Raw genomic sequence first — 27,890 nt, forward strand, 5'->3', positions numbered from 1 at the left:
CATGTCAGCTTTTTCAGGCTATTGGTATTTTGGCGCACTTTTTTAACGTTGCCAATCGTTTTCAATAATATAAAATTTTGCTGCATTTTGTTTCTCTTGGTGATAGTGGTTTAAATTTCACTAATTTTTAGATCAGACCTGGGGAGATAATGAGTTAAAGGTTTAATACAAAGGGTAATGACTTCAGCTGCAATTACGGGTTTTTTGTGTAGTTTTGATGCTGCGAGTCGCTTCCGGAATTCTTCCGGCTATGTTTTTTTATTTCGTCGTCACGATTTTTGTCACACCATATGACGTCACAACCACTTCAAATCTGCTTTTTGTTCATTCGTTGATGCAATTTCATTTGAAATGCGTGCGTGACGTCATTTTTCGCTCTTATTGGAGCGAGTTTTTATGTTCATTTGCGTGATTAAATTTCTGGTCACACGTGACTTACCTCACTCTCAAAAATGACTTCGTCACTTTGAAATTGACTTTTATTTTAACTCAATAAGATAAGGTCAAATGGGTGTGTATCACTCTAAATGAAGGTTATTTGAGAGCAGCTAATAGAGGCAGCAAAAACTTATACAGATTTATAATCAAAATATAACATATCAGCCTTCAATGAAAACACTATTTTTTGGTTTGTCTTTCAGACTGCAGATCTACGAAGCTATTGCGGCTATTTTCTGGCAATCTGCCAGCTATGTTTCACTTTAAAAGAGCTGTTGAAATAGATAATTCAGTTGTTTAAAGGCATGTTTTGACCATTAATATTTTTTATTTCATCCAAAATTTGCATGTTTTATGCATCGAAAATCGAAAACTAAGTTTGTTATAGTGATTTTTCATTCGTGCTATGAGTTTTCCTGTTATAGTTTTCACTTAAATCTGAAAAGGGCAAATAAGCCATGCGTTCAAGTGAAGTCACGCCGTCTTCTTGTTTTAGTGGCTTCAACGCTTGTGTGATCAACGATTTCCACCAATTACTCGCCGTCGGATCACAGGAGGTAACTATATAATCAAGGCGAACTGTTTTCTCCCTGAACAAAAGTTTGTGTTCATTACCAATTGTGAATTAACTGATGTGTGTTTTTGTACTTACAATTATTTATATAGGTTAATAAAAGGCGAGACTAAGCTTTAAAATCAATTTACATAGGGTCCAACGTGGATAGAGGGGGGGGGGCAGTTCCAAATAAGCGTCTGTCTTTAAATTGCAGGGAACTGTGGAGTGCTGGGACCATCGGACAAGGAAGTGCGTGGGTGTTGTGAATGCAGCACAGTTTGTGGATTCTAATATTAGGTTAGCGAGAGGAGCCACGTCCATTTTCTTTTCTTTTTGGATGTGAACGGAAGAAGTGCATTCATTCTTTCTTGTTTAGGTATCTCCCCGAAGTGAACAGTCTGGCGTATAATGGTGCTCTGAACATAGCAGTGGGAACTTCCACAGGCCAAGTAAGTGTAATATATCTGCGGTCAGTTTTTCATGAACATCGGGAGTTGTTGTTTCGGCCTCCAGGGCTTTTTATGACCCCAATTACAAACTTCGTGTTGTTAAATTGCTAAGTTAAGTTGCTAAGTTACTATGTAGGTGCCGTTACTATGTAAATAATATGGGGGGCACAATAGATACGACCAACGTTTTGAAATTGTTTCGCAAGTCGGTTCATGCCTTCAATGTCACCTCTTTTTATCGGGGAATCATTTGAAAACATCTTTTTATCGTGGAATCATAATCCATGTTCTAATCAATATGATTACTCAATGAAAGAGTAAATGGATAGAATTCGTAACAAGAATGTTAATTTTATCAACAATAAATTGAGGTTACGTTGTTGATGTTTGTCACTTGTTGATGTTTGTGAGACTGTCTCAGGTGATGCTGTTTGACTTGAGAGGACGCCAGCCTGTTTTCACTAAAGATCACCACTATGAATTCCCGATTCACTCTATTGAGTTTACAACTGACACCGATGATCGCAGCCTAGTCTTGTCTAGTGACAAAAAAGGTAAGCAACTTGCTCATATCAGCACCATCATATTCTCCGGTGGTATCCCGGTTCGTTGTTGCTCTAAGCTAAAGCTCATTGAAGTCCTATGATTTTTTTCAAGTGGTCTGCGTCAAAATTTGTGGAAGTTTACTGAACGGCACAATGAAACACCAGTTGATTTTGCTAATTAAAAACGCATTTTTGGTGAAAAATTATCCCTGGGTGCTCGCTTTTGAAAATAATTTTCCACAGACGATCGACTGCCCTATTAATTTCTTTTATTTAATTTTAAGACCAAATTAAAATGTTTCCGGCCTTTCAAGTGGATGAAAGATTCCATTTTCATGTGGATGAACTTTTATCTAATTTTTAAAAGGAAAAATATTTGAAATGGAAAATGAATTTTTTTGTAATCCATAGAATTTGAACTGTGGGGAGCGCTGTCTTTTTAATACCTTTGATAGCGATGCTGTGTGGATCTATTATTGGCCTTTTCATAGTTATTAGAATTTGAATTGCATTCGGGCACTGTCTTTTTTAAGATCTGTTCATACATTTTGATTAATTTCAACTGCTCTCAAACGAACTATCTATATATTAATTCAGTGTCGACATAAAAGGCACCATTTTTAAGCTTCTAATCTTTACATGTTTTAAGAGCCCCTATACATGCTTTTCGGCAAAAAGCGACTGGCAACAGTCGGATTTGAACCAGGGTCCGTGAGTTAAGAGGCAAAAGCGCAATGAGTTGAGCTAAGAAACAGATGAGCCGCGTATTTATCGGGATTTTTGTCCATTAACGTCGCATCCGTTTCCACTTTCCCAATTCCCTCCTTTTCACAATTTTTTGTGCTCCATGCCTTTCTCCTGTCACTATCTATCTTCTATCAATCTACATATTAAAAATAATTCTAATACCTATAACACCATGTTTAAGCTCCTAATCGTCACACTTTTAAGGCCTCTTAAATATACATCAAAGCGTTTTGATTTGCTTGTATTTTGAAAAAGGTCAATGACTGAAAATTTGACCTTGCCAAAAAGTAAATGACCGAAAAGTTACCTATGCCGTAAAGGTCAATGACTGAATACTGAATGTAAAAATGGTTCATTGTTCGAAAAGCTGCCTATGACCGAAAAGCTGTCATCTATATCTATATATTAATTCAGTGTCGACATAAAAGGCACCATTTTTAAGCTTCTAATCTTTACATGTTTTAACAGCCCCTATACATGCTTTTCAGCAAAAAGCGGCTGGCAACAGTCGGATTTGAACCGGGGTCCGTGAGTTAAGAAGCAAAAACGCAATGAGTTGAGCTAAGAAAGAGATGAGCCGCGTATTTATCGGGATTTTTGTCCATTAACGTCGCATCCGTTTCCATTTTCCCAATTCCCTCCTTTTTTCACAATTTTTTGTGCTCCATGCCTTTCTCCTGTCACTATCTATCTTCTATCAATCTACATATTAAAAATAATTCTAATACCTATAACACCATGTTTAAGCTCCTAATCTTCACATGTCTTAAGGCCTCTTAAATATACATCAAAGCGTTTTGATTTGCATGTATTTGAAAAAGGTCAATGACTGAAAATTTGACCTTGCCAAAAAGTAAATCACCGAAAAGTTACCTATGCCGTAAAGGTCAATGACTGAATACTGAATGTAAAAATGGTTCAGTGTTCAAAAAGCTGCCTATGACCGAAAAGCTGTCATCTATATCTGTATATTAATTCAGTGTCGACATAAAAGGCACCATTTTTAAGCTTCTAATCTTTACATGTTTTAACAGCCCCTATACATGCTTTTCAGCAAAAAGCGGCTGGCAACAGTCGGATTTGAACCGGGGTCCGTGAGTTAAGAAGCAAAAACGCAATGAGTTGAGCTAAGAAAGAGATGAGCCGCGTATTTATCGGGATTTTTGTCCATTAACGTCGCATCCGTTTCCACTTTCCCAATTCCCTCCTTTTTTCACAATTTTTTGTGCTCCATGCCTTTCTCCTGTCACTATCTATCTTCTATCAATCTACATATTAAAAATAATTCTAATACCTATAACACCATGTTTAAGCTCCTAATCGTCACATTTTTAAGGCCTCTTAAATATACATCAAAGCGTTTTGATTTGCTTGTATTTTGAAAAAGGTCAATGACTGAAAATTTGACCTTGCCAAAAAGTAAATGACCGAAAAGTTACCTATGCCGTAAAGGTCAATGACTGAATACTGAATGTAAAAATGGTTCATTGTTCGAAAAGCTGCCTATGACCGAAAAGCTGTCATCTATATCTATATATTAATTCAGTGTCGACATAAAAGGCACCATTTTTAAGCTTCTAATCTTTACATGTTTTAACAGCCCCTATACATGCTTTTCGGCAAAAAGCGACTGGCAACAGTCGGATTTGAACCGGGGTCCGTGAGTTAAGAGGCAAAAGCGCAATGAGTTGAGCTAAGAAACAGATGAGCCGCGTATTTATCGGGATTTTTGTCCATTAACGTCGCATCCGTTTCCACTTTCCCAATTCCCTCCTTTTTTCACAATTTTTTGTGCTCCATGCCTTTCTCCTGTCACTATCTATCTTCTATCAGTCTACATATTAAAAATAATTCTAATACCTATAACACCATGTTTAAGCTCCTAATCGTCACATTTTTAAGGCCTCTTAAATATACATCAAAGCGTTTTGATTTGCTTGTATTTTGAAAAAGGTCAATGACTGAAAATTTGACCTTGCCAAAAAGTAAATGACCGAAAAGTTACCTATGCCGTAAAGGTCAATGACTGAATACTGAATGTAAAAATGGTTCATTGTTCGAAAAGCTGCCTATGACCGAAAAGCTGTCATCTATATCTATATATTAATTCAGTGTCGACATAAAAGGCACCATTTTTAAGCTTCTAATCTTTACATGTTTTAACAGCCCCTATACATGCTTTTCGGCAAAAAGCGACTGGCAACAGTCGGATTTGAACCGGGGTCCGTGAGTTAAGAGGCAAAAGCGCAATGAGTTGAGCTAAGAAACAGATGAGCCGCGTATTTATCGGGATTTTTGTCCATTAACGTCGCATCCGTTTCCACTTTCCCAATTCCCTCCTTTTTTCACAATTTTTTGTGCTCCATGCCTTTCTCCTGTCACTATCTATCTTCTATCAGTCTACATATTAAAAATAATTCTAATACCTATAACACCATGTTTAAGCTCCTAATCTTCACATGTTTTAAGGCCTCTTAAATATACATCAAAGCGTTTTGATTTGCATGTATTTGAAAAAGGTCAATGACTGAAAATTTGACCTTGCCAAAAAGTAAATCACCGGAAAGTTACCTATGCCGTAAAGGTCAATGACTGAATACTGAATGTAAAAATGGTTCAGTGTTCAAAAAGCTGCCTATGACCGAAAAGCTGTCATCTATATCTATATATTAATTCAGTGTCGACATAAAAGGCACCATTTTTAAGCTTCTAATCTTTACATGTTTTAAGAGCCCCTATACATGCTTTTCGGCAAAAAGCGACTGGCAACAGTCGGATTTGAACCAGGGTCCGTGAGTTAAGAGGCAAAAGCGCAATGAGTTGAGCTAAGAAACAGATGAGCCGCGTATTTATCGGGATTTTTGTCCATTAACGTCGCATCCGTTTCCACTTTCCCAATTCCCTACTTTTCACAATTTTTTGTGCTCCATGCCTTTCTCCTGTCACTATCTATCTTCTATCAATCTACATATTAAAAATAATTCTAATACCTATAACACCATGTTTAAGCTCCTAATTGTCACATGTTTTAAGGCCTCTTAAATATACATCAAAGCGTTTTGATTCGCATGTATTTTGAAAAAGGTCAATGACTGAAAATTTAACCTTGCCAAAAAGTAAATGACCGAAAAGTTACCTATGCCGTAAAGGTCAATGACTGAATACTGAATGTAAAAGTGGTTCATCTTTGGAAAAGCTGCCTATGACCGAAGAGCTGTCATTGTCAAAAAGTCAGTGACCGATAGGTAATTTATGCAATAAAGGTCAATGAATGGATAGCCGCGTATGTTTTTAATCGGAACTTCTTACGCTGAATGTTTGCTTGGCCAATTTTTAAACAATCTTTTGCTTCTTTTGTTTTCAGTTTTGCTTGATCTCAGTCTCATAAAAGTTTTGAACAACTGATGTTAAATTAACTGAGTCTTTTGTTGCCAGTTTTTTTTCAAAAGTTAGGCCTTAAAGAGTTTGGTCTATTTTTTTTACTTTCGAAGGAAGATCTTTTCTCTTCCGTTTCTTTCTTTCTTTGCTCCTTCTTTTTCTTTTTATTTTGTCCTTCATTTGTTTTGTTTTTGGTTATATTTCTTTTTCTCTGTCTCTTCTGCTTGTTATCTTTCCTTTCACTTTCTTTTCTCTTTCTTTTTTCCTTTCTTTATATCTCCTTTTCTTTTGCTTTTCTCTCTCTTTTCTGTCGTTCTGCTTTTTTCCTGTCTTTTTCTGTACTTGTCTGCGTTTCTTTTCTTTTTTTTCTTTTCTACTTTTAGTTTCTTAATGGTTTTTCTCTTTTTCGTTCCTCTCCGTAGCTTGTCGTTCTTTCCTTCCCATTTCTTTTCTGTCTTACTGTACTCTTTCTTATCTGCTTTTCTTTTCTCTTTGTTTTCTCTTTTCTGTTGTTTTCTGCCTTTTTTCTCATCCTTTCTCTCTTTTGTTTCTGTTTAGCTTCTCTCTTTATTGTCTCGCTCACTTTTCTGTCTTTCTTTTCTCTTGTTTTTTCTGTCTGTTCTGTCTTTGGTTTTTCTTTTCCCTCATTTCTTTCTAATATAGTGTTTTCTGCCTCTTCGTTTTTTGTTTTTCTTTTCTGTCTCTCTCGTTCTCTTTTTTTCTCTGTTCTTTCTGCTTTCTTCTTTTTTGCTTTCTGTCGTTTTCCTTTTTCTTTTCTGTATTTCATTTCTCTCTTTTCTCTATTGCTTTTGTCTGTTTTTTTCCTGTTTTTTTTCCTGCCTTTATTTGTTTTCATTCGTTTTCTCTTTCGTTCCTCTGTCGTTTCTCTTTATTTTCTCGTTCTTTTCTCTTTCCTTTTCTTTTTTCTTCCGCTCTTTTGAGTTTTTTCTGTATTTCTTTTCTCTCTTGATTTCTTTTTCTTTCATTTTGCGTTTCTCTTTCCTGTCTTTCAATTCTGTCTCTCTCTTTCTTTTAACTCTTTCCTTTCTGTTTTTCCCTTTCTTTTCTCATTTGTTTCGTTCTGCTCCCTCTTTCTCTTCTTTCTCTCCTTTCGCCTTTTCTCTCTCTCCTGTTTTTCTCTCTTATTTCTCGCTTGCTTTTCTGTCTTTTGTCTCTTTCTTTTCTGTCTTTCGTTTCTCGATTTATTTTCTCTCTTTTGTTTGTCTTTCTTTTCTCTTTTTCTGTCCTTTTTTTCTTTTCCCTCCTTTCTCTCTTGCTCTTTTTTTCGTTTGTTTTTCTTTCTCTGTTTCCTTTGTCTTTTTTTACTTTTTCCTCTTTCGTCCACCCATCTTTTCTCTATTTTGTCTTTTTGTCCTTTTTTCTCTCGTTTTATCTTGCTTTTCTCTCTTTCTCTTCCTTTCTTTTCTGTCTTTTTTCTCTTTCTTTTGTCTTTTCTGTCTTTCTTTTCTCTCTTTTTCTTCCGTTCTATTTTGCTGCCCTTTTACTTTTTTCTGTCTTTCCTTTGTCTTCTGTCTCGTTTCGCCCTTTCGTTTCTTTCTTTTCTCATTCCTTTCTGTCTTTCTTTTCTTTTTTCTGTTTTCTCTCCCTCCATATCTTGTTTCTTCTCTTTTTCACGCTCCTTAAAAATGCAGCCTAACGTATTACATGCGTTACGCTACGACACCATGTAGAATTTCGTTATCTGTACAAGTCTTAGCGCTCCCTAATTATAAGGGTCAGCAAAGCCGAAAAAAGTTGAACACAAAATTGCTGGGACTTGGAGGTATTACAGTAAGCCAAACACATCGGTAACGTAACGTAATACCTATGGCTGTTGAACGAGGGGCAGGTGTTCCTGCCCGAGGTGGTAGAAAAAAAAATGAATTTTAAAACTTCTATTTTTCAAATGATCTTGTTATACTTTTGCGGGCCTGCTAGTTATTTTTAATTGTTCTTGAACGATGTTCATAGCAGTTATTGTTAACGTGTTGGTCTTTTTTATGCAATTTTTTCGCTTGACCAGTTTGCGCTTTTCTTCTAGAACATTCTTTGACTTCTCAAGTGACTTCTTCTCCCGGCGGGGTCAAATGTTTTTCTAACCACCTCTGTCGTTCGAGAGCAATTCTTCCGACATTAGTTGTTTTATTTTGTATAATTAAATTGTATACTTTTTTCGTACTACCAACTTTTGTTCTGATTGTTTTTTTTGGTCTGACAATTTGAATTTTTGAACGCATTTGCAGCTCCAAAATCAAAACAGGAATGGCAGCGCTAAAATAACAGACCTGTGCATAAAATTTGTCTAATTTCACTGTAACAATTAGGACAAGTAATACGAAATAAGGGTAATTTTTGGGTTCCAGCTTCTTGAGTAATTGCATTCCAGCGAAATGCTTTGCCCCTTCATCTTTTTGGTTAGTTTTGTGCCCTTGATTTCATTATTTTTCAATACATTAGGTAAACGATTTCATCAAAGATTTAATTGAAGATAAGATTTGTAGAAACATTTTTCTTAAAAATTGCAGAATAACCATTTTTTTCAAGTCTCAACCTTTTTATTGTGATTTTTATTCCAAAGTCTACGAAGCTATGGCAGCTATTTTCTAGCAATCTGCCAACTCTGCTTTTTATGATCTATTCAAATTTTTAATTGCCGCCGTCAGCCTATCAAAGGCTGAAATTTAGGCGCTTTTTTAATTCGCTTCATCTTTAGTTTTACAAGTCACGAATTTGACGCTTGAATTCTGACTTACCGCACTCACTGTTGCAGCTGAATGGAATTTAGAATTCATTCAGCAATTTACTGGACTACGTTCATGGTCAAAGGATGAATACAAAAGAAACAGGATTAACCAATAAAGCCCGTTCAATAAGATTTAATGCATATAGTAATCAATTTTCCTTAGAGTACAGTGCTACCTGGTAATATTGGTATGCTTTTTGTGTTCCAACGTAGAGGTTGACTTCAACTTGTTCAACAAATAAAACAGGACCCCTTTAGAGCACTTTTTACGCTCAAAAAGTTAGCCTGTCAATTTTTATCACTTCTCAAAGTTTCAGTTCAAACAATAGTGGGGTCAACGGTGGCTTTTCCGGCAGACTGCTGGTTATATTTCATTCTTTATATCATTAAAAGATCTGAGTTCAATCAATCAGTATAAAGGCTTCAATCAATCAGTATAATAGAGGTTTGCTCCTTGTTTTTCCGAGGTCTGTTCCAATCCAAAGAACTAAGTCTTTTACAAAAAACTTGTTTTGGAGTGTATTGGTGCTCACATTTGTTCACACTTTTCGTCAGCTTTGAGCTTTCCAAACAGAATAAACAGGTAAATCCCAGGAGCATTAAGTTGCAGTAGACTTCCTAAACTGACTTTAGTAGTCATAAATGGTCAATGTGATGAAACTAACTGGAAGGCTTAAAGTTGAGATGAAATATCAATTTGAAGTTATTGAGCTAAATATGGCGTAGATTTTCTTTTTCCCCCCAATTTTTGACAAATGGATCTTCAATTGAGTGGTGAGTTCTTAGCGGTCGTGAGGAAAAATTAATTATTTGCACTTCGAGTCTATGAGTTATATTTTTTGGTTATGCGCGAACTTCAACGCTAAATTGCGGCGAATTATGCTAACTTTGAATTTTTAATAGCCGCCCTTATCTTCTCAGCCGGCTATTATAGCGCTCCTAATTTTTTTTCTTTTTTACTTTGTCGATTTTTTTTCGCTTTACCTTTTTGATGCTTTTTCAGCATTTTGCGTGAAATCTTTGACTTCTCTAGGCTAGTTTCCTTCTTTTCTCATTCTGCTAAAAGTGAATTTGAACATCAGTTGCTCAGCAAAGCAATTAAAAATGAACAGAGTCAGAATAAAAAATTGAAGTCAGAAATAGAAACGGGATAAACCCATAAAGCCCGATTTCAGATGCCCGCTATTTGAACGTCGTTCCTATAAGTCTTAGTTACCATCTCTTATGCTTATTGGTATTGATAGTAGCCTCTCTCTAAGAAACAGAAGTATGTTCAACTACGAAATGCCATCAAAATAAATCGGACTTACAAATGTTTTTGTACAAAAATCTTTTTTTTTCGATATCTATTCTTTCAATCCCAATCATGCTTATTGGAATCAACGGCGGCTATTTTCCGGCAATCTGACGGGTAAGTTTTTCATTTTTTAAAAAAGTTTATAAGCCGCCGCCAGCCTCTCAAAGGCGCTTATTATTTAGGCGCTCTCATGTTGTTCTTTTCAGTTTTTTTTTTCAATCGCATTTTTTGTTTTACACGTCACAAATTACACGCTTGACTGCCGAGTTACCTCTCTCACTGTTTTAACTGAATGGATTTTAAATTGTTAGTCCTTGAATTTGTCAGTGTGGTGAATACCGTCAAAATCAAAAGAGCAAAACATTAAAAAAAAATAACAGGATAAGCCGATAAAGCGCGGACAGAAAGAATAAATGTTTAAAGACTTATTTAATTAAGTTATCAAAATTCCCTAGAGTACTTCTAACTAGTATTAGCATTAAGCTTATTGGCGTGAATTTTGAACTGTTTCAAATGAATTTACAGAATATGCTGAACGCTCTCAAGGGCAAATCCAAAGGAAACGAGATGAAGCCCGGTCATTTAGTAACAGTTTGAGGTTATCAGTGGTCATTATAGCATTTCATGGAATGGAATTAGTATTAAGCTTAAAAGACCTCAGTTGATAGTCTATTCCAATCCCGAATAATAGTGTGGTTGTGTAATCTAACTTAAGCTGCTCGCCTGAACACTTTTGACTCTGTCTGTCAATAAAGTCTGTCAATTTTTATTAATAGCCGCACAGCGATAGTTGGGGCTATTATTGGCCTTGTCTTGGTTTTTTACGACTCGAAGAGGGGTATTGGTTTTCTTAAGGTTTTTTTTACCGGAAGCACTATTCGTTCAGACCATTTTTTGACCTAAAAGCAAAAGTGAGTTAAATTGCCGTGTGAACTCATTTTTTTCTGAGCGAGAGAAGCTTTTTGATCATGCGCTGCGTTTAGTGAATGACTTTTTGACTTTGAAGAGTAGTTTTTGACTAAATGGCACATATAGATAACCGTTTTTAACCGTTTTTCGTCCAAGTGGCCCAGTTTTTTCGCTTGTAATTTGGTTTTTGTAGAGATAGTTTCATTCGATGCTATATTGAAATGTAAAACTTGGAAATTGATACTGCAGTGTTTTGCAGAGCCTGAAAAATCGTTTGAACTTCAAATTTGGCACATATTTCTTGATTTTTTAGTTAATTTGTTTTTTTTTTCAGTAATTTCTTCATTTTTGGATTTTCAGCCGTCTTTTTTTGTCGAAAATTAGTTTATATAGCAAATTCCCTTTGATAATTCATATACTCGACGCCTCTTTCTACCTCGATGTATTTTTGTTTTATAAAATTGTACATATGCTAATCCGATTTTTGGTAGTTTTTTTTCCAATTTTTCTCAGGTTTTGTTTATATTTTGGTTTTAATTACTAGAAAGTCTTTTTGTGCAACATGAGGGACTTTAGTTTTGTTTCATTGAAATTCAATCATTTCTTGCGTCAAGTTGTTGAAAAACAGTTAAAATCTTTTCAAAAGTGCAGTCTCAAAAATTTATTGAACATTTTTTGCAAAATGTTTTATTGTTTCGTATGTTTGAATTCTTCTTTTTTTTGCTCAGTTTAGGAGGATGGATCTTCGTCTCGGATGACTTGTTGTCTTTTCTATCTCTCGATTGCTGAACAATGAAATGTATTCGTTTTTCTTATCTTTTTTAATTTGATTTTTAACTTTCAAAAATCAAGAATTTGTCTTTTTAATACGGTGATACTTACCTTGTGTTCATATTCTTTACATTCCATTTTGTATTATGCTAGCTTTGTCCTGGAACTTACATTTGTATTCGTAATATTGATTTTTTTCAGTGGTTAGAAATTGAATGATTTCAGCTTTTCCTAAGATTTTCGCCATTTCTTTGGCTTGCAATTGATTTCAATCAAAATAAGGCAGTCCTGAGAGTTTGCTTGATAGCCTTCTCCAAGGCTTCCACTTTTTACTAGATATTAATCCGTAAGGACGACATGCTGTCCTTACCGGACTTCTCAAGTTGTTTCTGCTTTGCAGACGACACAAAGTTGGCATGTGCGGGAGAAGACATGCCAGGAAGACCTCGATAAGCTATATACTTGGGCTGCCGATAATGATCTTACCTTCAATGTTGACAAATGTGTGTATCTTCAAGTAACTGAAAAGTGCGATAGTGATTTCAGTATTGGGTCCATTTTGATACGAAAAGTTGATTAAAACAAGCGACCTTGGCATAGAAATCTGAAGTAACTTAAAGTGGAATATTCATGTGAGGACCAAGCTATCGAAAGCTCAGAGAAGTTTTAATTATCTTCGACACAATGTGCCTTACAGCTTACCGAACAGCGTCAAATAGAATTAATAGTCTGCCTGTTTTGTCAATTCTGCCATCTTAGATTATTAGAAAATTTTTATTGGAAGGGTTTACGCTGGTGCTATGGAAGGAATGGCTACAACACACTTCTTCGTGCGTCAAATAATACTCCGATATGCTATCAACTGATTGAACGTGATTTCCGCTTCTTTATTTCCATTGTTTTGGGCACCACGTGCATAATATTTGAGGACTTTTTCTCTATCAAGACATGTTCGAAAATGCTTGGAACTAACTCTCACAATCATATTGTTTTGAACCCCTCAAGAAAGCAGCTGACAGCTAAATCATTTTTTAAGCGGGTACAAATCTATGTGAATGATTTCAGCGACATTGGTAACCTCAACATCCTGAGGCCACCAGCCAACTACAAAGCTTTACTGAAAACTTTTTTCTCCACACAACGTGACTCAAAGTTTAATCCTGACGTGACCTGTAGTTGGTCCATTTAAAGTTATTGTGCGTTTTGCCGTTCTTAATTTTTGTAATTAAATTTTTTTCCTAGTTGTAATAGCTAGAGATTAATTTTCTTTGTCTGTGCCATATGCATAGATCTTTCTGATGTGTTGTATTTAAATCCATAATTTGGTCAATTGAAGTACTACTACTACTATTGCAAATTTCTTGCGGTCTTGGTATTGTTTTAAAAAGATTTTGTTTATTGTTCTGTTGCTTATGTCTTTTCTATGATTAATTTAGTTTTTGAATTAGTATGAAAACATGTTGTCTAGAATATACACATCAGGGAAGGAGTATGTGTTGTTTTTTTCCTAATTGCTGTGGTTTCCTGAATCCTAAATTCGAGCAGTCTTATTTGAAAAATTTAACTTATTTTCTAAGATTTTTTATCTGCCGTTTGCTTTCGCGATCTTTTTGAGATTAAAATCATGAATTATTTGAGGGCAATTTTTAGACCTGTCAGCTTTTTCAACCTATCAGTTTTTTGACCATCCTAATTTTTTCGGACTTTTTAAACGTTGCTAAACGTTTTCAATAATTTAAAATTTTACTGCATTTTGTTTCTCTTGGTGACAGTAGTTAAATTTCAGCAATTTGTGGATCAGACCTGGGGAGGTAATGATTTAATACAGAAGGCAGTGGTGGCTTCAGCTGCAATTACGGTTTTTTTTTGTGAAGTTTTGGTGCTTCGAGTCGCTTCCGGAGTTCTTTTGGCTATCTTCTCTTGTTTTTTATTTCTTCAAGATTTTTGGTACGACCATATGACGTCACAGCCACTTCAAATCTCCTTTTTGCTCTTTCGTTCATGCAATTTCAACTTAAGTGCATGTGTGACGCCATTTTCCGCTTTAATTGGAGCGAGTTTTTTCATTCGCTCGATGAATTTTTTGGTGACACTTGACTTACCTCACTCTAATAAAATGACTTCACTTCAAAATTGACTTTTATTTACTTGAATTCAAAGAGATAAGGTCAAATGGGTGTGTGTCACTCTAAATGAAGGTTACTTTAGAGCAGCTAATAGAGGCAGCAAAACTTATACAGATATTTTAATCAATATATAACATACAGCCTTCAATGAAAAGACGAATTTTTTTGGTGTCTTTTTTACTGTTTTTTTGAGACTGCAGATCTACGAAGCTATTGCGGCTGTTTTCTGGCAATCTACCAGCTATGTTTTTTTTCCTGTTTCAGTTTCGAGGGGTTCAACGATGGCTATTTTCCGCCAATTTTGAGCTTGATGATTGAATGCATAGATTTACAATTTGCTTTTGAGGAAATTAACACGAAATACATTTTGTTAATTTTGTTTTTAGACTCACTTTTTTCTACCTCTGGTATGTCAGGCAAGGTTTTTTTATCAGCCAACTGTTTGGTTCCATTTGTTTTGCGTTTTTGATAGGCAGAGGTTGTTTACAACAGATATTCTACAATTTAGGCTATTGATGTTTTTTGTTAATGTTCAGAATTCAGCTGCTTGTCATGTCAGGGCTCTCAAGCTCTTCAGGGCTTGTTCCAGGAGTCTGTTTTATTAGTTTATTTTTTGGTTAATATTCGTACTATCTACCTTTTTACGACTCGAAAAAGAATAGCGGTAGAGCGTCTTGTTTTTTTATAGATAATTTTTTGGGGTGTGTTTAAACAGGATGTACAAGTCAATGCCGCACGGTGTTCAGGTCGAGCGGCCGAAGGAATTGAAGAGCTTAGAGAAGAGAGAGTAAATTTGTGTTCGTGTCTTTATTTTGAGAGCGAGAAAAGTAGATGGATATAAAGAAAAATTTTGCTCAGCGAGCAATATTTTTTGATCATGTGCTGCTTTTTCAAAGCAGTTTTAGTTTTAACTCCCATCTTTTTCAGTTAAAGGCGTTTCTTGCAGTTACCTTAACTGGTATTGGTGTGTTCTGAACACTTTTTGACCTTCTGATGAAAGTATTATAATTCAAGATTCAATTTTCATTTTATAACCATTTTGCCTGTTTTAGCTTTTTCAGCAGTTTTGGTTTTCTTCGTCCACTTTTGATGGCAGCCTGGGAGTGGTCTGGTTGAGAGTACATGTTAATTGAAGCAAGCAGTTTTGGTGGACTTTCAATTTGATTGATTTTTGTTTTGATTTGTTTTTGTTTAAAAAATTTGAGCAAATGCTTGCTGATTTTTAATTGCTCTCAAACAAAGTTTGTATCAATTATATTAGTCCTCTCGGTCTTTTTAATGCAATTTTTTGCTTGATCGATGTTTCGTCTGACCCATTTGACTTCTTCGTCCTCAAAAACGGGATAAACAGGTGGCGCCCAGCGGGCATTAGGTGCTCTTAGAGCCTTTCAGCTCAAAATGTTTATGGCAACCTCTCCAAATAATCGATCTTCCATAATTTTTTCTTTTGTTCTCATGTGTATCACTGTCTTGTGTTCTGCAAAGTATATTATTGTCTTGTGGTACCATTATGACAGGGTGATCTGAAAAGAGGAAGTCCTCGTTGATCATCCTTGCTTTATTGTGTTTATACGAAAAACCTAAATAAATCTCTCAAACTGTTTTGGAAACTTATACTAATGGTGTGAAGGGCGGTTCTTAGAGGTTGAAAACACCCCCACTGTTGACCCCCCAATTGTCCCTAACGCCGCTGTTGACCCCCCCCCCCCACCCCCACCCAACTGTTGCCCCCCCCCCCCATCAGCCCCCGTTGCAACCCCCCTCCTTTAGGTTTTAATATTAAGTTACTGCATAGTTTCTAGTGTTAATGCAATCGTTTCAACATTTTGACATCACGAGTTTTAGCATTTTTTGACAAAACATGCAACTTTTTATAGCTGCGAAGCTGTAAGCTGAGCGTAGCTATATTGCGGTGCTCTTGGTTTTTTTTTGTTTCGTCGTCTGACGCTTCATTTTCGTTTTACATTTGTTCTAGAACATTCTGTCTCGTCACTGCTTAAATGGCTTTTTCGCGCTTGATTTCACGCTTTCTGCGTGACCTAAGTTGCGGTTATTCAGAAACAGAATTTGTTCCTAAAACAAATTTGATTGTAAGAAAACAGATTGTATGGTCCGACAGCCGAGTGGTTAAGGCGACTGGCTGTTAATCCGGAGATCGCCGGTTCGAGACGCGACAGGGAAACTTTTTTTGCACCCAAAAACAACCTCCTTTGAAATAAACTTGTAAGTTTTATAGGCGGCGGCGATAACTATTATCAACTCACTTCTGTATCTTTTTCCATCTGTATTTTACGGCGCGCAAGTCTACTTCGCAGCTATTCCGGCAATCTGCCGGCTATGTTTTCAAATTTTTTGACATTTATCCTTATTCCGGTCTTTCTAGACCCAGCGGCCAGATACTGACAAATTTTTATTGGCCATGGAATAGTTTTTCATTTTTTAATGTCATAAATTTTCACAATTTTTTTTGATAAAAATTGCATTTTTTCAAGTTTTTTTTGAAAATATTTGTCGTTTTTAGGTCAGAAGCCAAGGAACCTCCTCTAGGGTTTGAAAATAGATTAATGTATAATTTCTAGATGTAATCGAATGTCTTGCAGGATTTCAGAGAATTTAAGCTTTTTTAAAGCTGCGAAGCTGTAAGCTGAGTGCAGCTATATTGCGGTGCTCTGGGTTTTTTTTTGTTTCGTCGTCTGACGCTCTTTTTTCGTTTTACATTTCGTCACATCTCAAAGCTTAAAAGTCAAAATTTCTGAATGACTCTTCCCCTCACTGCTTTTGCCCGCGTGACGTCATTTCTCACTTTCTCTCTAGCAAAAGTTTCTTGGGTGATTAGATTTTGATCATAAGTGACTTACCTCACTCAATAAAATGACTTTTGCACTTGAATTTAAGTTTATTTGATTTAGTTTAAGGTCAAAGGAACTCATATGTGTAATAAGGGTCCCTAATGAAAAGGCTTCTGCGCAATGAATTTTAACAAGCTTTATTAATTTATCGTTTAATTTTTTACATAGCTTTTTGAGCGGCGTCGATAACTTTTTCAACTTATATCTGTATCTGTTTCTATCTCTATCATACGGCACGCAAGTCTATTCTTTCGAAGCTATTCCGGCAATCTGCGAGCTACGTTTTTCAATTTTTTGACTTTTACTGTCATTCAGGTTTTTTTGAGCCTCAAGGGTCAGAATACCTCCGATAGGGTTTGATAATAAGTAACGAAAAATTAACGAAAAAAATTCAAAAAAACTTGCTTTTTTCAATTTTTTTTGATTATTTTTTATTTTTTAATTCAAAAAAGAACTTGAAAAAAGCAAGTTTTATCAAAAGAAATTTTCCAGTAACTTATTAAAACTTGCTTTTTTTCAAGTTTTTTGGAATTTTTTTGTTATTTTTTAGGTTTCTTTATCCTAGAGAGCCACTGAACTTCCTCTAGGTTTTGATAGTATTTTATTGCATAGTTTATAGATGTAATGGAATGTTCTTCAAGATTTCAATTTCAAAGTTTTCAGCAATTTTTTAATACTTTACAATTTCTTCATGTTTTCGAATTTTTTCCGGCAGCATAGAACCTGGGACCTCCTCAAAGGTTTCATAATAAGTTGGTTTCTAGAGTAATACATGGTTTCTAGAGTTAATGGGATGGTGATCAATTTTTTTAATTGTTTATCTTTAATTTTTTGCAAGATTTTTAATAGCCGCACAGCGATAGCTGGGGCTATTATTGGCCTTCTCTTGGTTTTTACAATTCAAAGGATTTGAATTGTATTGGGGCGCTTTTTAAAGATCTGTTCACACATTTTCATGATTTTTGAAGTCAAACTGGAGTAGTGATTTTGGTCACGCCGAAACAGGAAATGGAGCGAAAAATCGAGTGGTTTTGCGGCGTGAATTTTTTTTGCTCCAATTTTAAAGTAGAGTGCGAATATGGTGTTTGAACAATATTTCGGTTTCTCGGTAGTGATTTTTTGTTCACATGCGGCAATTTCACTCTGATTTTTCGATTTTTTTGGATCGGATTTTTTTCTAAATAGTTTTCCCAATCCTTTCACAGCTCATTCTAGGCCTAGTTTTTTTTTGAATTAAATTTTCATTTCTCGCTAGTGGTTTTTTTGTTCCATGCGGCATTTTGACTTTGTTTTTTTGTTTTTTTTCTTATTTTTTGATCTGATTTTTTTAAAATGGTTTTCTCAATTCTCTCATAGTCCATTCTAAGTCTAGTTTTTCTGTTTAGTCAATGAAAATTCTTTGAATTGTACGTCAGGACTTGTACTGCTATGTTTTTTTCATTTCGTCGTCAAGATTTTTGTTACGACCATATGACGTCACAGCCACTTTTTATTCTTTCGTTCATGCAATTTCAACTGAATTGCATGTGTGACGTCTTTTTTTCGCTCTTAGTGGAGCGAGTTTTTTGTTCATGCGCGTGATTAAATTTTTGGTCACACTTGACTTACCTCACTCTCAAAAATGACTTCCTCACTTTGAATTTGACTTTTATTTACTTTAGTTCAAAGAGATAAGGTCAAATGGGTGTGTGTCACTCTAAATGAAGCTTATTTGAGAGCAGGTAATAGAGGCAGCAAAAACTTATACAGATTTTTAATCAAAATATAACATATCGGCCTTCAATGGAAAGACGTTTTTTTTTGGTCTGTCTTTTTTTACTGTTTTTTAGACTGGCGATCTACGAATCTATTGTGGCTATTTTCTGGCAATCTGCCAGCTATGTTGTTAAAATTTGCAATTTTTTCCGAAATTTCAATGTTCTGTTCTTTTCTCAGTTAAACGACTATTACTGGCCAACGAAACTTTTCAAGTCCCGGCGATGGGTTACTTGACAGAACTTCCGAGACGAACATTTTTGAATTTTTTACATGGAAGTTCAAAACTTTAAATTTTGCCTTTCTGTTTTTCTTGTTTTATTTACTAACAAGGCAGGAAACTTAGAAGTTGCAGAGTCGAATCCTATCATGAAAAATATTCCTGTCTCTTTTTCTCTCTCTATCGGTTAGGGTTCATTTCCTTCTCTCTCTCGTTCCCGTTTTATCTCTCTCTCTCTCTCTCTCTCTCTCTGTTTTTGTTGATGCCGCACTTCAGCTGCTGTTATGTGGCGTAACCCCCCCCCCCCCCCCCCATCACCCCCAATCCCCACCCCTGCACATCGTTCAGGCCAAAAGGGCCCTGTGCAGCCAAAGATCCCCCTCCCACCTTTTTTATGAAAGCTGGAGTATGCTTGCTAATGATTAACTATTGCATGTTGTTAATGATTTCAAGTTTTGTAGTTGTTTCAATTGCTTGAACTCACTTATTTTCCAAGACTTACTTCAGCTAAACTCGATTTTTGCTCTCTTTGTTTTTGTCCTGTTATTCTATCTCATTGCTTTTCTGCAAAAATTGTGCATTTTGTCTAGAGCGGACGTTAACTTTGTTCTTGTTTTTATGGCTTTAAAAAGTGAGTTTTCAAAGATTATTTAATTTTATCTGTTCGGGTTTACCAGATTTACTAGTCTTTCTATGTCTACCGTTCACCACAATGGATAAGTAAACACGAATCCATTGTGTAAAAGACAGTTTTTGGTGTTCGTGGATCCCTCCTCCCACTTTTTGAACCCCCACCCCTACCTTAAGCTAATTAAAATAAAACTAGCCAATCGATGATTTAGGGCAAATCAAGTGAGTCGATTATCTTTTTTTTCAACGAAGTGAATAGAATTTAGTTTTTCTCACTGATTTTTCTAAAATTCTGAATAAATTGCCTGAAACGTCAGTCCTTAGGCGTTGCAAACGAGTCTTATGCAATGGCAATTTTTACTCGGGATCTGAAAGAAATCCAAGAGAATAGAAAATATAGTGGGGAGTGGATTTAGATGTAAAGATCAGACAAAAAATGAACTCGAAAGTAATGGTAGACTGGAGCATCAGCCATCAGAGCCGAGAAAAAAAGATTAAACATGAAATTGTTTTCAGTAGCAACCAAATAATGAGGTTTCAAATGCGGAACGGTAATAGCTGAAGGGTACACATTGTTGAATTACTCTCAAACAACGTTTGTTGCAATCATATAGGCAAGCAAGTATATAGTAAACAAAGGTCTAGAGTAAACAAGGAGAAATTGTGAAAACCGGATTTTGTGGGTGTTAAGTGTAGATGTAAAATCAGAATGAAGTTTTCGATGACTTAGAATGACAACTGAAAGAGTTCTTTAATTCGGTTGATGTAGTTGCACCCAAACATTGTTTGTAGCATTGATATTGTTATTATTCGTCTCTTTTTACTATTTTTCCGGGATCAATTTTTCGTCTAACCATTTGACTTTTCGAGTGACTTTTTACGCTTGAATTTTTGAATCTTGCATAATCAATTACTCTCAAACGAAGTTCGTAGCAATTATATTAGTCCTGTTGGTCTTTTTATGCGATTTTTCGTCTGACCCATTTGACTTCCGTCTTCAGAAACGGGATAAAAAGGTAGCGCCCAGAGGTCACTAAACCGTGGCTAACTGCCCGCCGGTCGTTTGAGAGAAATTCGCCCGACGTTAGTCGGTTGTGTTTTTTAAGTTTTTCGGCTGCTATTCTGGTTTTATGCTTCTCGCTGTAACTTTTGTTGGTCAAATCATAATTGAGAGCTATTTTTAATAGCTGCACAGCGATAGCTGGGGGCTATTATCGGCCTTCTCTTGTTTTTTATTTCTTCAAGATTTTTGGTACGACCATATGACGTCACAACCACTTCAAATCTGCTTTTTGTTCATTCGTTCATTCAATTTTAACTGAATTGCGTGCGTAACGTCATTTTTCACTCGTACTGGAGCGAGTTTTTTGTTCATTCGCCTGATTAAGTTTTTGGTCACACGTGACTTACCTCTCAAAAATGACCTCCTCACTTTGAAATTGACTTTTCTTTACTTTAATTCAAAGAGATGATATCATGTGAATTTGTGTCACTCTAATTGAAGGTTATTTGAGAGCGGCTAATAGAGGCAGCAATAACTTTTCTTAATAAATAGAGGCAGCAATACAGATTCTTTATCAAAATTTAACCTCTGATCCTTTAATGAAAAGAGTAGTTTTTTCGGTCTGTCTTTTACCGTCTTCTTTTTAGATAGCAGATATACGAAGCTATTGCGGCTATTTTCTGACAATCTGTCAGCTATGTTTTAGGTGTTGCTATTGTAAAGTGTTATTTGAATGCTACCTGTATTTCAAGGTACCTTGTTCCTAGGTTTTTTTGGTGGCGCAACTTCAAGTAAATTTTATAAGATGTTAACGGTTTTTGTGGGTTACTTTTCTTTATTTTTCCAAATTGTTCAGTATAATTATGTAGGATGTTCATTAGGTCAGTTAGGATGGTCAATTTTCTCCTTTGCGTTGTTTCCGGAGTTTTTCCGGCTATTTTCGTAATTTTCTGGTCATCTTCGATTTTTGGGAAAGCTAATTTGAGCACTCGCCAAGAAGTCAGGGCAATTTTTTTCGGTTCACTTCTACCCCTCTACAATTCTATTTCTGTGCTCGATGTTTTTCGTTAATGGTTTTTGATGTGCTTTCTGGGACATTCGCGGGTTAAAATCTTTGGGCCTACAATACTTTGACTCGATAAAATGCTCTTAAGCACTTCTGCTTAAAAAATACTTCTGCACTGTTAAGAAATCTGAAATGAGAGTGTCAGCTCTTTTTTGAAATGCAGTTGATGACGTGGCCCAAGGTAAATAATTAAAAGGCTGTATTGCTTGATTTCAATATAGAGATTTAATCAAACAATTTTTTTGAATTGCATTTTGTCTTCGGTCGTTGTGGATTTTTTTGAAGTAGGGGGCTCCCAACTGTCTTTTTTGCGGCTATTGTCCTGCCTTTAAAGTAACTTTTGTCTTTTATTAGAATTTCATTTTCCTCGCATGTTGAAAATTAACCAAAAAAGCTTTGAACTGTGACTGTAATTAATTAGTAATTGATGAGTTCCTCAATCGGGATATGAAAAAGTCTATATGAAAAAAATTTAAACCAACTTTAAGGTGTGAAAGCATGGCAGCAATTGGACGGGGAGCTGATAACCGCCATTGAGCCGAGTGATTGTGAGACCAACCACATGAAGTTGTACCCTTCCTCGGGTTTGATGTTCCTGGCTGCCGAAACACAGAAGATTCACGCCTACTTTGTTCCTGTGAGTATTTATTATCAATACATTACATTATAGGTCGCATTTTTGAAGATAAAACTAATTACTAAACTGCCATAATCAGAAAAACGCCCAGCAATTGCCCAAATTTAAAGAGAGCTAGTTTTTAACTAACTTTTTATTTTTGCATTTAAAGCGTCAGTTTTCTGCGAGCGAGTATCAGTTGAAAATTTTTGAAAATAGGGCGATATGAGATTGGAGGAGTTAAGATGATTTATTGTTCCGACCCCACTTGTGGGGGGAGGAACTATATACTCAAATGGGTTTTTTTGTTCAGACAATTTCGGCCGATCGATATATTCATCGTAGAGAAATGTGAGTGGTATCATTAAAAAGCTCGTCCAGCGTATAATTCGAAATTAAAAAGATTTTTTTTGAATTCCGCATTTTTCAAGGAGTTATCGAGGTTTAAATTTTCGTGTGAATCTGTGATATTTTGTTCACTTTTAGCATGATTTTGTTCAATTTAGCGTAATTTTTGTTCAAATTTCATTTCATTACATCATCATTTCAAAATTACATCTCATGCTACAAACTGAAACATTTTTGTGTTACCAATAGACCGAAAAAAGGGCTAGTTTTGATCTCGTGAGGAAGTTTACCATAAAAAACTCGAATTCAATTTGAGAGCTGTTTTTTAGAAAACTTTTCCTATTTATTATTGTTAATAGCCGCCCTCATCTTCTCAGCCGGCTATTATAGCGCTCCTATTTCTTTTTACTTCGTCGAACTTTTTTCGCTTTACCCATTTTGCCGATTTTTCGACATTTTGCGTGAAATCTTTTTGACTTCTCTAGGCTAGTTTCACTTCTGTCATTCTGCTCAAAGTCCTTTTAAACAGCAGCTGCTCAGCAAATCAATTTAAAATGAAGAAAGTCATCATAAAAAAATCAAAGTCAGAAATAGAAACGGGATAAACCCATAAAGCCCATTTTTAGATGCCCGGTACTTGAACTTTGTTCTCATAAGTTTTAGTTACTATCTATAATGCTTATTGGTATTGATACTAGACCCTATAGCCTCTAACCGAGAGACAGGAGTATGTTCAATTACGAAATGACATCAAAATAAATCGCACTTAAAATGTTTTTATACAAAAAGATATTTTCTTTTCTTTCAATCCCAATAGAGTTATGGGAATCAACGGCGGCTATTTTCCGGCTATCTGCCGGGTATGTTTTTTAGTCACATACAGACTAGTCATATTCATATCGAGGATCCGTTAATGACAAACCTCGTTTACATTCAAATGCTACCCAATGAACAAAAAGTTTGCTTTCAAGGCATCGCTCATGTTTTTTTTGTCTTCGACTCTGAGTTTTCGAAATTTTTAATGAAATTTTGATTTTCTTTGAGATTTTACTAAATCTTGGGAGTCCCATGGCATAGACTTGCAAACTAAAAGTGCAATCGGCTTTCTAATATGCAATAGGTAAACCTATATAGCGCTTTCAGTGGACAGCTAAGGGCTGTCAGGACTTAAAAAAATAATTTTTCAAATTTCCTCTTCAAAATTAACCAATTTTAAACTATTTTTCATGAATAGTGAGTCGGTCTCAGTAATGACAGGACCCCTTCCTTTTTACTGAAACTAAAATTAATCTGGTATGCGGTTTTATCTACTAACTTATGGTTTTATGACTTCGATGCCACGAGTTTTCATAATTTCAAAAAAAAAATCGGATTTTTTTCTGTAATTTTGGTTCCTTTCGAAATCTTATCTTATTACCCTAAAATTGATGATTACCATCGGCTTATGAAAGACGTCCAATGGATCATATATAAAGTTTTCAGAGATACGTTTATGGTTTAAATGGCTTCGACACTTTCTTGCACATTCCTTCTGAGTTTTTTGTTTTTGAATGCGTTTGTGGTTGTTTTCATAACCATAAAATTTTTTTGATGTTTTTTGATGATTTATGATTGGCAAACATCCCTGCCTTTTTATTGAGACATAACTTGGCGTATTTTTTCCTTCCGTTGAAAGATATTGAATTTACGGCGTTGATATAACGAGTTTTCTCGAAAATTTTGTGTTTTTTTTTATATTTGCTAATACTTGTTGGTTTTTTGAAGTGATATTATTAAAAAAAGAAAAACCCTTTTGCTGCTGAAAGTTTATATGAGATTAGAGAAATTTTTACCAATTTTTTTGGCTTCGACACTTTTCTCGCTCAAGTTTTTTTGAATTTGCTGTTTTGCCTTTTTAATTCTTCATGTAGTCGTAAAATGCTGACTGGTCTCTTAGGCTTCTAATTGAGGATTGAAAGAATGAAAGTGCTCCATGCACTCAGTTTATAGGGAATAATATTAACGTTTACGATATTGTTCGCTCTCAAAGATTTTTTTATACTTTTCAGTTTTTGTTCTTTTCGTCAGCTTGTAATTTATTCTCATCATTGAGAGGTTTCATCCAATTTCTTGTAATTAAAAAAAAATTTTCATTGATATCATGTCGTAACTCATGTTTTGTTTGTTGGACAATATGCGTTTTCAAAAAATTTTGTGAGTGGTCAATATTTGTGTTTCTTTTTCTCTTCTTTTAGCACTTCGCTGAAAAATTTGTTTTTGCTTATTTTGGTGTTTGTTTTTTTTCTAGTAGGCTTTTCATTTGCATATCTTGTGAGCGCTGTAATGAGACATGGAATTATGTAATTCAATTAGTAGTTCGGTTTTGTAACAATTTTTTTAAACTCAAACATCTATTTTTCATTATCTCATCATTAGGTTGACAATTAAGTCAAAAAATGTAGATGAGCTCGGGTCGGAACATCATGTGCGAACGCACATTAACGAGCATCCTTGTTTACGGTTATCAACACGATCGGAATTCATGTTCACTTTCGTTATCACTTTTCAGAAGTGATTGCTAGGTGTTTTGTCGCTTTATAGAAAGTTTAAAATATGCTTTCAATTCTAAGAAGTAAGGCGAATATTTTGTCTGGACAAGCCAACCACGTGCCAGTCAGTTGAGAGCTATTCTTTTGACGTTAGTTGGTTATGTTTATGCTTTTCTGTAGTCATTGGGACCGGCGCCAAAGTGGTGTTCGTTCTTGGAGAACCTGACTGAGGAGATGGAAGAAGATAGGGTCAATGTTGTCTATGATGATTACAAGTTCGTCACCAAACAGCAGCTGCAAGCAGTTGGATTGGAACATCTCATAGGTAACTGTGATCAAAATAGTTCAGCTGGCATTTTTGGCTGGTTCAGATGGCGGGTTTTTTGAAATTGTAAATGTCTTTGGTGTATTAAAGTACAGACACGTGCATGGGGTAAAAGGATCTTTGGAAGATTGGCTTGTTAACTAAACCTACGAGGGGATAACTGAGCAATCCTATATTTTGGTTACCTTGGTTTTATTACTCGAATAAAATATTAGATTTCTGAAAAATTTCTCTAGCTCGAGAATTTTTGAGTATTTATTCACAACCGAGCTTAATCGAATATCGAATGCTCAAATATTAGACTTATTTCACTCTCTACAATGACGTTGATCATTCTCAAAAGGACTTTTGGGTACTTAAATTGAAAGAGATAAAGTCAACTGAGTATATGTCATTCTGGTCGAATGTTTTTTGAGGGCGGCAAATAAGAACACCTCATAAGTGATTCATTTTCTTCTAAATCAAATTGAAATCCAAAAATTGGTAGGACAAACTGAAATTTCTCTTCTTCAGTCTCCTTGCAGGCGTACAAAACTCTCGCAACTATTTTCTCGTAATCTAACAGCTATGTTTTGCTAGACATGTCGTGTAAGTATTATCAAGTCAAAACTGACGAGCACCTATTGAGTAATTACTATTCCACTTGCAACCCAGCCCACCGTGCGCTTCTGACGTGCGCTTCGGTTGTTTATTCTTAATCGGTGTAGTGTCAGTTAAATAGTGTGATAAGTTTGCCGCACCTGAAAGTAAGTGCATAGCCCAATCTGCCCTACAACAATCGAAAGCAGAGATGAGTGCAATTATTTCATGCATTCTTCTGGGTATATGTGCGTGTTTGTTTGTTTGTTTGTTTATTTAAAAGCCGCGTCAGCAATTCCAGGGGGCTATTATTGCGCTCCTATTTTTTTTAATCGTCTAACAGATTTTTGTTTCCTCTTACCCTGACTTCTTGGAATTGACTTTTTCAATGACTTCAGTGACTTCTACTGCTTTGCAGTTAAAATTTGTATTTGTGACGTCATTTCTGGTTTAGGTCAATTACGTGACTTACCTCATTCAAAAAAATGACTTCTGAACTCACTTATGGAACTTTAGTTTTTATGAACATTTACTAATTAAAGGTCAATAGTGTGCATCTAAGTAGTGCCAAACTCATATGCCCTAATTCCTGAGTACTAGAGTCTTGAGTTTTAATATCGAATGTTAATTTTGAAAAAGCTCCATTAGGGTTTTTTCCTTGTTAATAGCCGCACAGCGATAGCTGGGGCTATTATTGGCCTTCTCTTGGTTTTTTTTTAATTTCGTCGTCGCGATTTTTGTTACGACCATATGACGTCACAACCACTTCAAATCTGCCTTTTGTTCATTCGTTCATGCAATTTCAACTGAAGTGCGTGCGTGACGTCATTTTTCGCTTTTTGTGGAGCGAGTTTTTTTTTGTTCATTTGCGTGATTAAATTTTTGATCAAACTTGACTTACCTCACTCACAAAAATGACTTCCTCACTTTGAAATTGACTTTTATTCACTTTATTTCAAAGAGATAAGGTCAAATGGGTGTGTCACTCTAAAGGAAGGTTATTAGAAAGCAGCTAATAGAGGCAGCAAAAACTTAATCAGATTTTAAATCAAAATTTAACATATCAGCCTTCAATGAAAATTTTGTGTCTGTCTTTTTAACTGTTTTTTTAGACTGCAGATCTACGAAGCTATTGCGGCTATTTTCTGGCAATCTGCCTGCTATGTTAGAGCAAATGTGTCTCATAAAAATGACAGTCCGAATCTAACCCGAAAAGTCTAGTGGTCTATTAAAAAGCTGGTATTCTATCTGTCAATCTTATTTATTCAGTTGTTTCAATTCATGGTAGGCCACAATTCATGGTGGAATAGTATCACGGCTATTTTCCGGCAATCTGCCGTCTATGTTTGTTTGTTTCTGTGTAGGTGTTTTTTGTGTGTGTGTGAGTGAGAGAGTGTGCGGCCCCGCATGGCATTTTCGAGTGCCCTTTTTTAGTTTTAACTCAGGCAAAGTTTTCGCACTTTCTGATAAAATTTCGTTTCCAATTTCATTTTTTGAGTCATAGGATGTAGTTTAGTTCTTTTTGTATGTCCTTGAAGAGTGGGCCAGTCAATTGTCTCTTGTTCGTTCTGGAAGTGTTTGCCTATAATTTTTTAATTGATCAATTGTTTTCGTGACGTTTTGATTTTGACATTTTCTGTGATTTTAACTTCCAGCGATGAGTTTGTGTGTGCGAAGTCGTTTTTTTACTGTTTACTTTTGCGCTCACTAGATCTCATTTAAATCATTCACTAATCTTGAAACATTTATTTAGAACACTGTGCTTGGTTTACTCATTGTCAAGCTATTATTTTTGAATCTCTAGATTATTGGCCCCTCGTAACTCTCATGTTGATTTATTATGTGAACCAAAACCCACACAATCGGGTTCTAAATTGGATCAGTAGAACCCACACAATCGGGTTGGCAGGTGCAATAGTAAAACCCACACAATCGGGTTGTTCAAAAGGTAAATAGAGTTCACCAAAACGGAGCCCACATTTCAGTGGTCCAATTAGTACGTGAGGATTTGA

The 27,890-nt window shown here is 35.5% G+C and overlaps 1 protein-coding gene across 3 annotated transcripts in view; it reads left to right on the forward strand.

Moving 5' to 3' along the window:
- Positions 1 to 27,890, forward strand: part of LOC142344722 (nucleolar protein 10-like) — a 123,852-nt gene that overhangs the window by 45,706 nt on the left and 50,256 nt on the right. For all 3 annotated transcript variants that reach the window (XM_075396600.1, XM_075396599.1, XM_075396598.1), the window contains 6 exons: positions 935 to 995; positions 1,209 to 1,291; positions 1,371 to 1,443; positions 1,865 to 1,997; positions 21,971 to 22,119; positions 25,155 to 25,299. In XM_075396600.1, the coding sequence (XP_075252715.1) occupies positions 935 to 995; positions 1,209 to 1,291; positions 1,371 to 1,443; positions 1,865 to 1,997; positions 21,971 to 22,119; positions 25,155 to 25,299 (644 nt within the window). The remainder of the gene's footprint in view (positions 1 to 934; positions 996 to 1,208; positions 1,292 to 1,370; positions 1,444 to 1,864; positions 1,998 to 21,970; positions 22,120 to 25,154; positions 25,300 to 27,890) is intronic.

Source organism: Convolutriloba macropyga, chromosome 8, assembly GCF_964194025.1.
Source record: "Convolutriloba macropyga chromosome 8, txConMacr16.3, whole genome shotgun sequence".
NCBI lineage: Eukaryota > Metazoa > Xenacoelomorpha > Acoela > Convolutidae > Convolutriloba > Convolutriloba macropyga.